Raw genomic sequence first — 13,417 nt, forward strand, 5'->3', positions numbered from 1 at the left:
GTGCTACTGGCCTCCTTTGATGTTTGGCTGCTATAGACTAATTGTAGGTTCCCTACAATGAAGGTTGATATAAATTCTTCAGCAATGGAACCAACTGCCTCAGGAGACGGTGGGCTCCCCTTTGCTCAAAATGTTTCAACAGAAACTGGATGGTTATCACTCAGGATTGCTGTAGTAGTAGGTTCCTGCAAAAGGCAGGGGATTAGACTAGATGATCTCCAAAATCCCTTTCAACCCTCACATTTCATGAATCTAAGATTTACTTAGTGCTGAATTGATTATATTTATTGGTTGTCCTTGATACACAAGCTTCTAGACAGCCCTTGAACTAACCCAGGCCACTTCGGACCAGAAACCAAAGATAGTGGCAGTTTCCTCTTATTAATAAGGGAGATACTGTGCTTAGCCTCTCTTCATCTCTGTGCCTATCGAGATGAGGTGGACCGGTTGCTTTCGTGGTGTGGCGACAATAACTCCATGCCAGGGCTAAGACACTGAGCTTGTCGATTGAAAGGTCGATTGAAAGGTCAAATCCCTAGTGCCACGTAACGGGGTGAGCTCCCATTCCTTGTCCCAACTTCTGCCAACCTAGCAGTTTGAAAACACGTAAAAAATGCAAGTAGAAAAATAGGGACCACCTTTGGTGGGAAGGGAACAGCATTCCATGCGCCTTTGGTGTTGAGTCATGCCAGCCACATGACCACGGAGACGTCTTCAGACAGCTCTTCGGCTTTGAAATGGAGATGAGCACCGCCCCCTAGAGTTGGGAAAAACTAGCACATATGTGCAAGGGGAACCTTTACCTTTACCTTTAATGTACACTGAAAATGGCATTTAATTTTGTTGTACGAGGTGCAATGGCAATAAAAGTAAACTAAACTAAAGGACACAGAAGCAAAAATATATTCTTGTATTGCTGTTAGTAATTGTATTCAAAATGTCTCCTGCAAAAAAAACAAATGAAATTTTAGGTAGATCATTCTAAATATTCAGCCATTTCAGCCTGTTCCAATGCCTAGAAAGCAAGCTTGTAATGGAGTAACCTCTTTTTGTGTTAAGCAACATGTTAGGGCTTTGCAAATGAGCGCATTTGGATTGAACCCTACTTAACCTGTGTTGAAGGAGGCTGGAGACTGTGAAGCCACTGGCATCCAACTGAATACTTGAAGGCTTTGGGGAGATGGTGTTCTTATCGGCTCTATTCAGTAAAAAATTCAAGTCAAGAAGAGAGAGCTGAAAACTAATTCCTACAAACACAGAGGAGTCCCGATCTGGTTGCTGTTGCTTGGCTAACAGCTATCACTTCAGCTGAAATTTGACCCACAACCCGGATTGTATCCATGACAACAAAAGGTATTTATTACACCTGCTACCACTCTCTGGGATAAGTGGACTTCGCCCCTTCATCAATGAGGAAGCTGGGGGCTGAAGGCAGGCAGGCAGGCAGGCAGGCGGGCGAGCCGGGCAAGAACCAGCATTTGCACCCCAAAACCTTCCAATGGTGACTGGGGACAATTTGGCCAGGATTGTGGATGGCTGGTTGGGGAATCTTATTTGGCAGAGCAGAATGACGCTGTTTCATCATTGTTTTTCCTTTTTGTCTTTCAGGCAAAGTTTCTAACCCAGGATCAGATCAATGGTACGTATCCTTCTCTATTCAAAAGGGCAGCTTCCTGCCCTTCTCTTTTATTATTTGTTGTGTTCTGATCTTCCTTGAGAAAACTTCCCTCCAGCTGTCTGGGAGGGCAGGGCAGGGCCCTTTTCACTTCGGTAGGAAAGAATTTGTAAGACCAGGAGGGACACATGTTATCATTCTGCCGATTTCCATTTGGCCTGGTTTTAGATTTCTTGCCCATTGATGGGTCAACTTCATTATCTCAAAAACAAGTGGTGGAAAATATTTTTGTACAACTTCATCTATGACAGGGGTCTCCAACCTTGGTCCTTTTAAGACTTGTGGACTTCAACTCCCAGAGTCCCTCAGCCAGCAAAGCTGGCTGAGAAACTCTGGGAGTTGAAGTCCACAAGTCTTAAAGGGACCAAGGTTGGAAATCCCTGATCTATGAAACCTTCAGCTGATCCCTAGGTAAAAAATTCCTGCCCATCTGAAAAATGTTGGTTGCACTCTTTGCATTCTTTAAAAATGCTACAATTCTTGGCTTGCATTTCATGGCTATGTTAGCGTGTCAGTGACCTCTTGTTGTATTGTCCTTTCAAAGAGTTGCTAGATAGCAATTATATTGCTTGGGGCGGGGGAAGTATAAATGCCAGGATAGAAAGGACCTGGTAGGATTTCTGGAAGAAGAGCAAGCTGTCCTTCTGGGGGGTGGGGGGGGGCACTTCCAAGGCCAAGGGGGCACCAGCCATCAGCTAAGATCAGAGGGCTAGAAGGTCACCTGCATCTGGGGCTTTGTATACCTCACTGGCTAACCTAATAAGTGCAGTGTCAGGGTTCCAAGTAATGCACCCATAGCAAACAAAACTCTGAGGCAGGTCGATTCCTCAAAGAATAGGTTTATTGGATATATCCTATTGACACAGTTCTGGTGAAAACTGACTCTGAAGGTTCTTGCGGTTTTAAAAGTAAAAGTTTTTCCTCTTCCCAAAACAATCAGTCACCATCAAGGTGCTGTTCGGTTGCCTGGTAACGTCACTCCTCCTCTGTCTAACCAGGTGGGAGAATGTCCTTGGTTCCCAGGAGAAAGTATTTTGTTTTGCCTACAAAACCCCAGCTATCTCTATCCCCCCCCCCCCTCCCTATCCCTCAGCTTGTGTGGCAACACTGAAGCTTCAAAATGGCCTCGGTCAGGTCAGCTTCAGGGTTGACATGCAGGGGTGAAGGTATTGGACACGACCGTAGAAACTCAGATTCAAGTCCATTATCAGCCATGGAAGCTCAGGAGTTGACTTAGACCAACTACAGGTAAGTCCTTGACTTATGACCAGTTGCTTAGCAACTCTTCAAAGTTACGATAGACACCCCTCCAAAAAAGGTACTCATAGTTCTGATGGCAGTTATGTGACCAGATTTTGGAGACACAGCAACCAGCCTGCATTTACGGCCATTGGCTGTTTTTGCCAAAACCCAGAAATAAGCTTGAGGCTTTATCCTCCCTACTGTGGAGAGTTGAGCCCAGAGGAGAGCAGGACATTCCTTGCCTCCCAGCCTCAGAAATCATCCCGTGGTCCTTCTCCTTTTCTCCTGAACAGAATTCAAGGAATGTTTTTCCCTGTATGACAAAAGGCAGAAAGGCAGAATCAAGGCCAGCGATCTGATACTTGTCATGCGCAGTTTGGGCACCAGCCCAACTCTCGGAGAGGTGACCAGGCACCTTCAGCTCCACAAAATCGGTAAGTGGCAGGAAGATTTCCCTCCCTCTCTGGCCTTTCCTCTGATGTCTGTCCCACGTCGCCCCCCCCCCCCGCTTAACATTTGGAGATCAGCCAAATGTATATATTTAATGTAAATTCATTAAATGTAATTCATATATATTCCGTCATGTGTTGTTCTACCAGAGAAAAAGTGTGTGCCAGTGGCGCCATTTGCAAAGATTCCAAGGGATGCTGCTAAATATACATGGTACAAAATAGGGGTCTTCAAACTGGGCAATCATGGCTGGCTGTGGAATTCTGGGAATTGAAGTCCACAAGTCTTAATCAAACCTGGAAAATGTATGATCGCTCCAGCTAAGCACATTGTTTTAGTATGACACTGATACCAGAGGCTAATTTCCTTTTACCTTTACAATATATGCGTGAAAGCAAGTAGGAACTGCCTTGGGCTCTCTCTCTATATCTCTCTATATCTCTATATCTATATAGGAGACGCGGTGGTTCAGGGGCTAGGACGTTGAGCTTGTCGATCGAAAAGTCGGCAGCTCAGCAGTTCAAATCCCTAGTGCTGCCGTGTAATGGGGTGAGCTCCCGTTACTTGTCCCAGCTTCTGCCAACTTAGCAGTTTCAAAAGCACGTAAACAATGCAAGTAGAAAAATAGGGACCACCTTTGGTGGGAAGGTAACAGCGTTCCATGCACCTTTGGCATTGAGTCATGCCGGCCACATGACCATGGAGACGTCTTCAGACAGCGCTGGCTCTTCAGCTTGGAAACGGAGATGAGCACCGCCCCCTAGAGTCGGGAACAACTAGCACGTATGTGTGAGGGGAACCTTTACCTTATATGTCTATCTATCTGTATCAGGGGTGAAATGCTCCCGGATCGGACCAGATCGCATGATCCGGTAGTGATGGCGGCGGGTGGTTCGGAAAACCGGTAGCAATAATCCCCCCCCCCCGCCCATGCCCAGCTCAGCTGCGCGATCATCAGAGGGTTTTTTTATTATTTTTAAAAGCATTTTTTCGGCCGGAAAAAAAAATGCTTTAAAAGTAAAAAAAAAAAGCGCCTCTGATGATTGCGTGACTCAGCTGTGTGCTAGCCAAAAAACGGGGTGGGGGGGAGTCTGTTTTCCTCCCAGCAGGCTTCCCTGAAGTTTCCCTGAAGCTTGCTGGGAGGAAAAACGGACTCTCCCCCACCCCGTTTTTTGGCTTGCCTAGCAAGCCTGCTGGAAGAGGAAACAGACTTCCCACCTCCCCCACCCCGTTTTTTGGCTTGCAAGGAAGGAAGGAAGGAAGGAAGGAAGAGAGGAAGGAAGAAGTACAAACCTGGCACTAGACGCAGCTTCAGAGGATAATCCAGGGCTGGAAGGACCCTGGAGGTCATCTAGTCCCTGCTCCAGCAGGACATTGCTAGTGAGTTTCTGTTGTTTGATCCCCCAGTCACATAGCCACGCCCACCCAGTCACATGAACCCCCAAGCCACGCCCCACAAAGCCACACCCACAGAACCGGTAGCAAAAAAAAAATAGATTTCACCCATGATCTGTATCTATATCTATTTGTCTATCTCTCTCTCTCTATATATTAATTATGCTATTCTATTCTAATGGTCTGCTGTAAATGTATTAATTCATCTTAAAAGTTCAGCAGATGAGAAAAGGGAAAGGTCTACATTATGGATCATTAATAAAGGGGCTGAAATAACATAGAATAACAGAGTTGGAAATGACCTTGGAGGTCATTTAGTCCAACCCCCTGCTTGAGCAGGAGAGTCTATACCATTTCAGACAAATGATTGTCTAGTCTCTTCTTAAAAGCCTCCAGTGATGGAGCACTCAAAATTTCTGAAGTTATGTCGTTCCACTGATTAATTTTTCTCACTGTCAATACATTTCTCCTTAGTTCTAGGTTGTTTCTCTCCTGGATTAGTTTCCATCCACTGTTTCTTGTCCTGCCTTGTGGTGCTTTGGAGAATAATTTGATCCCCTCTTCTTTGTGGCAGCCCCTCAAATACCGGAACCCTGCTATCATGTCACCCCTAGTCCTTCTTTTCACTAGACTAGCTATAACCAATTCCTTCTTTGTATGCTTTAGCCTCCAGCCCCCTATAATCCTCTTTGTTGCTCTTTTCTGCATTCTTTTCAGAGTCCCAATGTCTTTTTTACATTGTGGTGACCAAAACGGGATGTGGCGTTCCAAGTGTGGTCTTACTAAGGCTTTATAAACCAGCACAAACACTTCACATGGTCTTGATTTTATCCCTCTATCATACTATAAATTTAAATTTGATCATAATATAAACATAACAAGATTTCAGGGATCGATGAGCCATCAGTCTTGGCCCATGAGTCCATTTTGTCATCTTCATGCCACTTAAAGCTGGAAATAAATCAATTTTCTTAGCATGATTTTTCCATATCTTTCCAAATTAAAAGTAAAATACGTTAAATTTCCACTGGGTTTATTGCCTTTATTTATTTGTTGCATTTACACATCTCGCAAATGTGACTCTGTATGACTCACACATTTAAAATAGCAACAGCCAAAACTGTCAAACAATTAAAAAGTATAAACAGTAAGCAGGCGCTTACAAACTATCTAACCACTTTGCTAGCAAGCTCCACATTACAGTCGGATTCCCTCAGCCAAATGGGAATTTCTCCCTGCTGCCTGACACCTTCTTGCCATCTGCTCCCATTATTTGGGTCTATCATTTCCTTGACTTCCTTTTTGTTTCTTACATATTGAAAGAAACTTTTTAGATTATTTTTAACATTTGTTGCAAATCTTAGCTCCTTCTAGGGCTTGGCTTTCCTGAGTCCCTCCTTGTAGATTCAGGATGTTTGTTGTCCTTCTGCTTTAATTATGTGTCCCTTGTTCCATTTTTTATATTTGATCTTTTTCTCCCTCAATTTGGTAGAGAATGCAACTATGCTGGTCTTGTCTGGTGTCTTGTTTTGCTTTCTCTGCGGTATTATTTTGCTCCGGCCTTCATGATCTCATTTTTCAGGATTTCCCAAACACCTTAACCTGTTTTTCCTTTTAAGATAGCCATCCATGGAATCCTTCCTGGTCTCTCTCTTAGCTTGTTGAAGTAGAGTTTAAAGAACATAAAACATTCTCAGAGTTGGAAGTGACCTTGGAAGTCATCTAAGTCCAACCCCTTGCTTAAGACAGGAGACCTTATACCAATTCAAACAAATGACTGTCCAATCTCTTCTTAAAAGCCTTCAGTGATGGAGCACCCACAACTTTTGAAGGCAAGCTGTTCCACTGGTTGTTTGTTTTGTTTTGTTTCCTTAGTTCTAGGTTGCTTCACTCCTTGGTTAGTGTTGTGACTCGTCCACCCTCCTCTCCTCAGCCGGCCCCTCCGTCTCCACCTGGGCCTTTTATCAGACTCCGAGTCTGATAATGAAGATGAACGGCCTGTCATGAACGGCCTGTCATGACTCCAGCCCCCGGCCCTGGCCCCATGCCCAGAGAGGATTCAAGGAGTGAAAGGAGAAGCCCAATAAACCTCACTCATACAGCGTGTGTTCCTTTGGCTCAGCCTTCAGACCAGGAAGCCAGCCAGGTGATGGAATTACTCGGCCCTACTCCCTCTGACCCGTCCCTTTCCCAGACGCTGACAGCAGATCCAGCTGAAGACAATTCAGAATAGGTGGACCCTCGCTTCCGGAGATCTGAGAGGCAACGCCAGCAGAAGGAAGGGTGGGGCAGGCCTGGATAAATGCTGAGTCATGGAGCCACACCGCATAGCCTATATAAAGGACCTGCTTTTGGCATTCCAACCTTGACTCAAGCAAAGTCTTCTCTAGTTTGCTGATATCGGACCCTATCGCTGAAGTCACAACTTGGACTCCTGCCTGCCCTGATAAACCTCGAAGGCACTTGGCAAGCTGCAGAGGCTTCGTTGCCAAGTTTGTTACGGACTTCCTTGACTCGTTCGTCGCAGTGGGGGTGGGACACAATAGTTAGTTTCCATCCATTGCTTCTTGTCTTGCCTTCTGGTGCTTTGGAAAATAAGTTGACCCCCCTCTTCTTTGTGTTAGCTCTCTTAAAACACTTGGTTTAGTTGCCTGGGGTTGCATTAGGGTGAATTCAAATATGTCATGGTCACTCTTTCCGCAAGTTTCTATAATGTCTACTCCCCTCAATTATTTCATTTCTTTTAGTAAGAAGTAGGTCCAGTATAGCTGTCCCTCTAGTTCCCTCCTCTACCTTTTGTATGTCAAAGTTGTCAGCTAGGCATGTCAGGAACATGTCTGACCTCCCACCCCCTGCAGAGTTTGCTTCCCAGTTGGTGTGATGGGAAGATGTGCTGCCTAAAATAATAGCAATAGCACTTACTTATACAGCGCTTCATGGTACTTGACAGCCCACTCTAAGCAATTTAAAGAGTCAGCATATTACCTCCAACCATCTGGGTCCAGCAAGAATGTTCTATAGCAGCGGTCCCCAACCTTTCTGGCTCCAGGGACCGGATTTGGGGGGAAAAATTGTCTTCCATAGGAATGGTTTTGCACAAGCATCCTGTTGTGTCTTGCCCGCTCTCACCACAGCCGGGACCTTCTTATCTGCTTCCGAACGCTGAGGAATGTCCTAGTATGCCTCCCGGCCCCAGCCCTGGCTCCATGCCCAGACAGGCTGAGGAGGAAGCACCTCCAGCCCCCAGCTCTGGCTCCAGGCCCAGGCAAACGGAGCAACTAGACCCCGACCCCTCCCCCACAGCATGTGAGCCTGAGGGAGTTCAATTACCAACAGCTGCCGACTGGAGTGACCCTCGCTTCAGAAGAATTGATAGGCGGCGGCGTCAGAAGGAAGGGAGGGGCAGGCCTGGATAAGTGCTGAGTCATGGAGCCACACCCCATGGCCTATATAAAGGATCTGTTTTCTGGCATTGGTTGAGTCAGGCAAAGTCGAACATATCTTGCTGAAGTCACTTTCTGGTCTCCTGCCTGCCTTGAGGACTTTGCTAGGACTTTGGCAGAGCTGCAGAGGCACGCCTGATTCGGATTTCCCTGACCCGGCCGTCAGCGGAGGAGTGGGACACGACACATCCTAGATCCCATCTGCATGCTCAGAGGAAGCTTCACTCGCTGGCCCATTGCTTGCGCAGTCCAGTTCCTAATAAGCCACAGGCTGGAATTTGAGGGCTGCTGTTCTGCAACCCAGTTCAGAGAATACCAAGAATGCACAGTTCAGTCTGGAGCTATATATATTCTCTCCTGCATGTTTTGTTATCTTTCTAAAGAAAACAAATCCTTTTGAAAATAATCTTGCTTTCTTGCCTTGTGGCATTTTTACCTTCTAAGGTTATTTTCTAAGCTAGGAATGTGGTAAGCTTTTGAAATGCAAATTTCAACAGTTTTTGTTCCACAGATTTATTCAGTTTAAATGAATTTGGAGCTTTTTTGGATTTCTGCTTGAATATAGTCATTATTGGCAAATAAAGTCACTATTGACAAAGGTTCTTTAGAACTCATCAGCATCTAAAATTGTTAAATTTGAAGAGCTTGCTACAAGTCATCATTGAACTGGTTCTGCAAATTTTTCTTTTTATTCTGGTATAATAGAAATAAAATGAAAACAATTCTACACTTTAAGGAAAGATCAGCTGAAATATGAAATATAGTTCATATTCAAGGATATGAACTATTCTCCTGTAATGATGCAGGAGAAAAGATGATTGGGATAGTTTGAGGAAACCTTCAGAGCTTCAAATTACTTATCTTTCGGCCTTTTTTAAAAAAATCAAGCATCTAGTCATTATGGAAAACTAGGATGTTAGCCTGGAGCAGAAATGGTTCACCTTTTGATACCTGGACCCCTACTTGACTGTTGGGAGTGGAGGAAGGTCTGGGAAGCTAACCCAAAGGTGCTTTTTCAAAAGTCAACTGGATTGTCTTTGTTTTTTCTTGAAGATGTTTAGCTTCACATCCCATTCAACCTTCTGAAGAACTGAAGAAGCTTCTTGGGTGAGAAGTGAAATGTTTTCAAGAAAAAACCAAGAAAACCCAATTGCCTCTTGAAAAAGCATCTTTGGGGCAACCATGACCAGGATGACTCCAAAGACATCTGTAATAGCCAGAGCTATTCCACTCATGGGCAGGCAGGCAGGCTGGCAGGCAGGCAGGCAGGGCTAGAATATTTCACTCTTGGCAGAGTTTGAGGAGATCAGGAACTTTCTATTGTACTCCTTATTGTAGGAAGACTATTTTAAAATGTGCATTTCCTTACTCCAAAGTGGCAGAAAGCCATGACACTGACAGGAGTTCCATACCAGCTTAGGATGAAAATAGGTTACTCTAGACACGCTAGGCTCTAATAGTATCCCCTTATACAGCGCTGGCCTTGCACCTTCCTTCTCACTTACAGATGTCAATGAAGAACTGGATTTTTCAACTTTCCTGACCATCATGTACAGGCAAATACAGCAGGAAGATCCAAGGAATGAAATCCTTCTGGCCATGTTAATGGTAGACCAGCAAAGGACTGGATTCATCTCCGTGACTGAACTGCAGGCGAAGCTAATGAACCTTGGAGAAAAGCTATCCAAGGAAGAGGGTGAGTTTCATGCAAAGATCCCTGTGCCTTGAGCCTTGGAAGGTGGCTTTTCTCAAATGCAGTGGCCCTTCGGTACTTGGCGTTAATTCATTCTGGGAGCTGCGATGGGGACTGAAAAGGACGAGTCCCAAACCAACCAGGTGAGTTACCAGGTGACCCTTTGTTTTGGCTGGGAAGAACTTTCTGCCTGTCCCTTTTTTTATGCCGGTGACCTTCCCAGCATAGCCTTCCTGACCCCCTCCTTTTGCAGTAACCTTCCCAGCATGGCTGACTTCCTTATTCATTCCCCATAGTGGTTCCCCTCTTCCCATAGCAGCAAGTTGAATACAAAGGCCAAGTACTGGGACAACATTTTCACGTCAAAATGCATCCAGAACCAAATTCGATGAGTTTGAAGCAGTTGAGTGCCGAGGTACCACTATACAGGCAGATGTAAGGGAAGAGGGAGCGATCAATGGCTGTTACATACCTGTTTCCCCCCCCCAAAATAAGACCGGGTCTTATTATTATTGTTGTTGTTGTTGTTTGCTCCAAGACGCATTAGGGCTTATTTTCCAGGTAGGTCTTATGGTACTAAATGCATCTATCTGGCTGGCAAGCCGAACTAGGGCTTATTTTTGGGATAGGGCTTATATTATGAGCAATCTGAAAAATCATACTAGGGCTTATTTTCTGGTTGGCTCTTATTTTCAGGGAAACAGGGTAGCATTGTTAATTAACTATGTTAATTTGTGTGCCTGAGTCTTCCCCGACCCAATTGCGCTGGCTGGGTGATTTAATTTTTCCAAGGAGCCACATGAGAAACTGGGAATGTTGTAGAGGGCTGAATGCACACACCTATGTAAATTAAAAAGAAAATAGCAGTCACCTTCAAAATAAAAAGCAATGCAGTTGTAGTGTGTGAATGGCATACACTTGTTTACATTTGATTTCTGATTTCTGATTGCCCTCATGCAGACTGGACAGAGACAGACAAAGGGCTGAATGTGCCCAGAGGCTGTAAAATGCCCGGGTCTGCTGTACATGTACCAGACTCCCATAGGCATTGTTTTCAATCCACTGGGTAAAAGCCAGCAGCCAGAAAGAGAACAAGTGTGCAACAATCTTCCCAGCTGCTGGGAATATGCTATTCAGCTGTATCACTGTAACTCCCAGAGTATCAATATAAATATTACAGTCCAGCATACCATGATGATAAAGCTGGAGACCACAGAACATCATTTTTCCTACAGATTTCCCCCCACTCCATAGCGTTTCTATTCAGCATAGTAGATATGGTAATTTGGCCCAGGATTCTGTCAATTGGTTTGTTGTTGTTGTTAGTTGCAAAGTCGTGTCCGATCCATCGCAACCCCATGGACAACGTTCCTCCAGGCCTTCCTGTCCTCTACCATCCTCTGGAGTCCATTTAAGCTCATGCCTACTGCTTCAGTGACTCCATCCAGCCACCTCGTTCTCTGTCGTCCCCTTCTTCTTTTGCCCTCAATCTTTCCCAGCATTAGGCTCTTCTCCAGTGAGTCCTTCCTTCTCATTAGGTGGCCAAAGTATTTGAGTTTCATCTTCAGGATCTGGCCTTCTAAAGAGCAGTCAGGTTTGATCTCCTCTAGAACTGACTTGTTTGTTCGCCTTGCAGTCCAAGGGACTCGTAGGAGTCTTCTCCAGTGTTAAGAACCACCTAAAAATCTTTATTGTCCTTTTAGGATCCTCAACAGCAGGTGGAGGGCCAGTTTCCAAAAAATAAGCACTCGGGATAAAAACTAATAGTGATTTTATTTAAATTCGAATTAAACCAATTAAGACACATTTCGTGATTATTTTCTCTATTTTTAAGAGCTTTGTGGTTTCAGATTCTGTGCTAGGAGAAATCAACAGGAAGGCTAAGACAGCTCCATCAAAACCAGGGCAGGTGTACGAAATAAGCAATGCTAGAGGTTTTGTGGTTTAACATGGAGAAAAATGTATTTTGTGGCTGGGAGCAATCAAGAAGCTCTTGGTTACTCAATATTTCTCCTCCTTCTTGGATATCCTCTTTATAATAATCACTTTCCAGGTTCAGACGTTAGACTCATCTAGGTGGCTCTCTAGTTTGTTCTTAGCTTTAAGAACACTGAGCCTGGTGGCTTAGTGGTTAGAATGTAGTATTGCAGGCAAACTCTCTGCACAGCCAGGAATTCGATCCTGAAGGGGCTCAAGGTTGACTCGGCCTTTCATCCTTCCAAGGTGGGTAAAATGAAGACCCAGATTGCTGGGGTCAAAATGCTGATTTTGTAAACTGCTCAGAGAGTTCTGTAAAGCACTATGGAGTGGTATATAAGTCTAAGTGTTATGGCTATTGATCTACAGTAGTTCCATGTCCTTTCATTCAGGGTCTCTCTCTTTTTTTTTTAATTGAAAAAGTTTTACAAAATTTTCCCCCCTTTCCTCCCTCCCCCCTCCCTTCACAAACCGCCCTCCCCCCTCCCGACTTCCCGGAACAAACACAAGGTATAGTTAAAAATAAAACAAACATATGCTAAAAAATTTTCCCTCCCAACTCAGTTATACTCCTACAATTCTCATCAGTTCCTAACTTCCCCCAAAACAATCAGAAATAATACATTCTAATCATTCAAAGGCAGTCTGATAACTCTTAGTCTGATATCTGGTTTGAGTATAGTCAATCCAATCAATCATTCAGGGTCTCTTGTTTTGCTTTCTCTTAAATTGGTATTGTCTTAAATTGGGTTTTTATAATCTCATTTTTCAGAGTTTCCCAAGCATGTTGAATTGTTTTTCCCTTTGGGATTTCCATCCATGGAATTCGTCAGCTCTCATAACTGATGTTTTTTCTTCCTCCGCCACTACTTTATATTGTACTTGGAGGTATTTGAGTTGTCCTATCCGACACCTCAACCTGCTTCAAACCAGGTTCCTACACCATGTGCCTTTGTGATGGGGGAACCACCTATTCCACGGGTCTGCAAACTTGGCTTTTTTAAGACTTGTGGACTTCAACTCCCAGAGTTCCTCAGCCAGGGAGTTGAAGTCCACAAGTCTTAAAAGAACCAAGTTTGCAGACCCCTGACCTACTCCATCAACTGTTTCCTTTAGTTGTTGCATTACCATAATTTAATCTCCCACCCATCCACAATCTGACATCCTAATTAAAGATCAGAAATAAATAGTCTGGATATCTGTAACCTGAAGTGGTTCAATTATTCTGCCATTGCTTACAGTGGATACCCTTTTGAAGAATGCCAGAGCAGGACACAACGGACTGGTGAAGTATGAAGACTTAATTCAATCAATCACCCTTCCAGTTGATGATTATTGAATTGCAAAAAGATACTTGGCTGAAGGCAACCAGACAGCCTTCATCAATTCTGCCTGGAACCTGGGCTCTGCCTGCCTTTTGGTCTTAAAAAATAAATGCTTTGTTGCAAACAAAAAGAAATATGTTAAACGATTAATAAAAAGCAGAAATGTTGGCTCTTTCTGTGTGAAATCTAATGTGCTTATTTTCTGTTTCAGCTAAGT

The 13,417-nt window shown here is 44.3% G+C and overlaps 1 protein-coding gene across 1 annotated transcript; it reads left to right on the forward strand.

The window, feature by feature from the left end:
* Positions 1-1,431: 1,431 nt before the first annotated feature.
* On the forward strand, positions 1,432-13,330 carry CALML4 (calmodulin like 4). Its single transcript, XM_058156307.1, has 5 exons — positions 1,432-1,501; positions 1,609-1,639; positions 3,211-3,351; positions 9,713-9,901; positions 13,117-13,330. The coding sequence occupies exons 1-5, from the start codon at positions 1,499-1,501 to the stop codon at positions 13,212-13,214; spliced, it is 462 nt and encodes a 153-aa protein (XP_058012290.1). The 5' UTR covers positions 1,432-1,498; the 3' UTR covers positions 13,215-13,330.
* The last annotated feature ends 87 nt before the right edge of the window (positions 13,331-13,417 follow it).

This window comes from Ahaetulla prasina, chromosome 13 (genome assembly GCF_028640845.1).
Source record: "Ahaetulla prasina isolate Xishuangbanna chromosome 13, ASM2864084v1, whole genome shotgun sequence".
In the NCBI taxonomy this organism is placed as follows: Eukaryota; Metazoa; Chordata; class Lepidosauria; order Squamata; family Colubridae; genus Ahaetulla; species Ahaetulla prasina.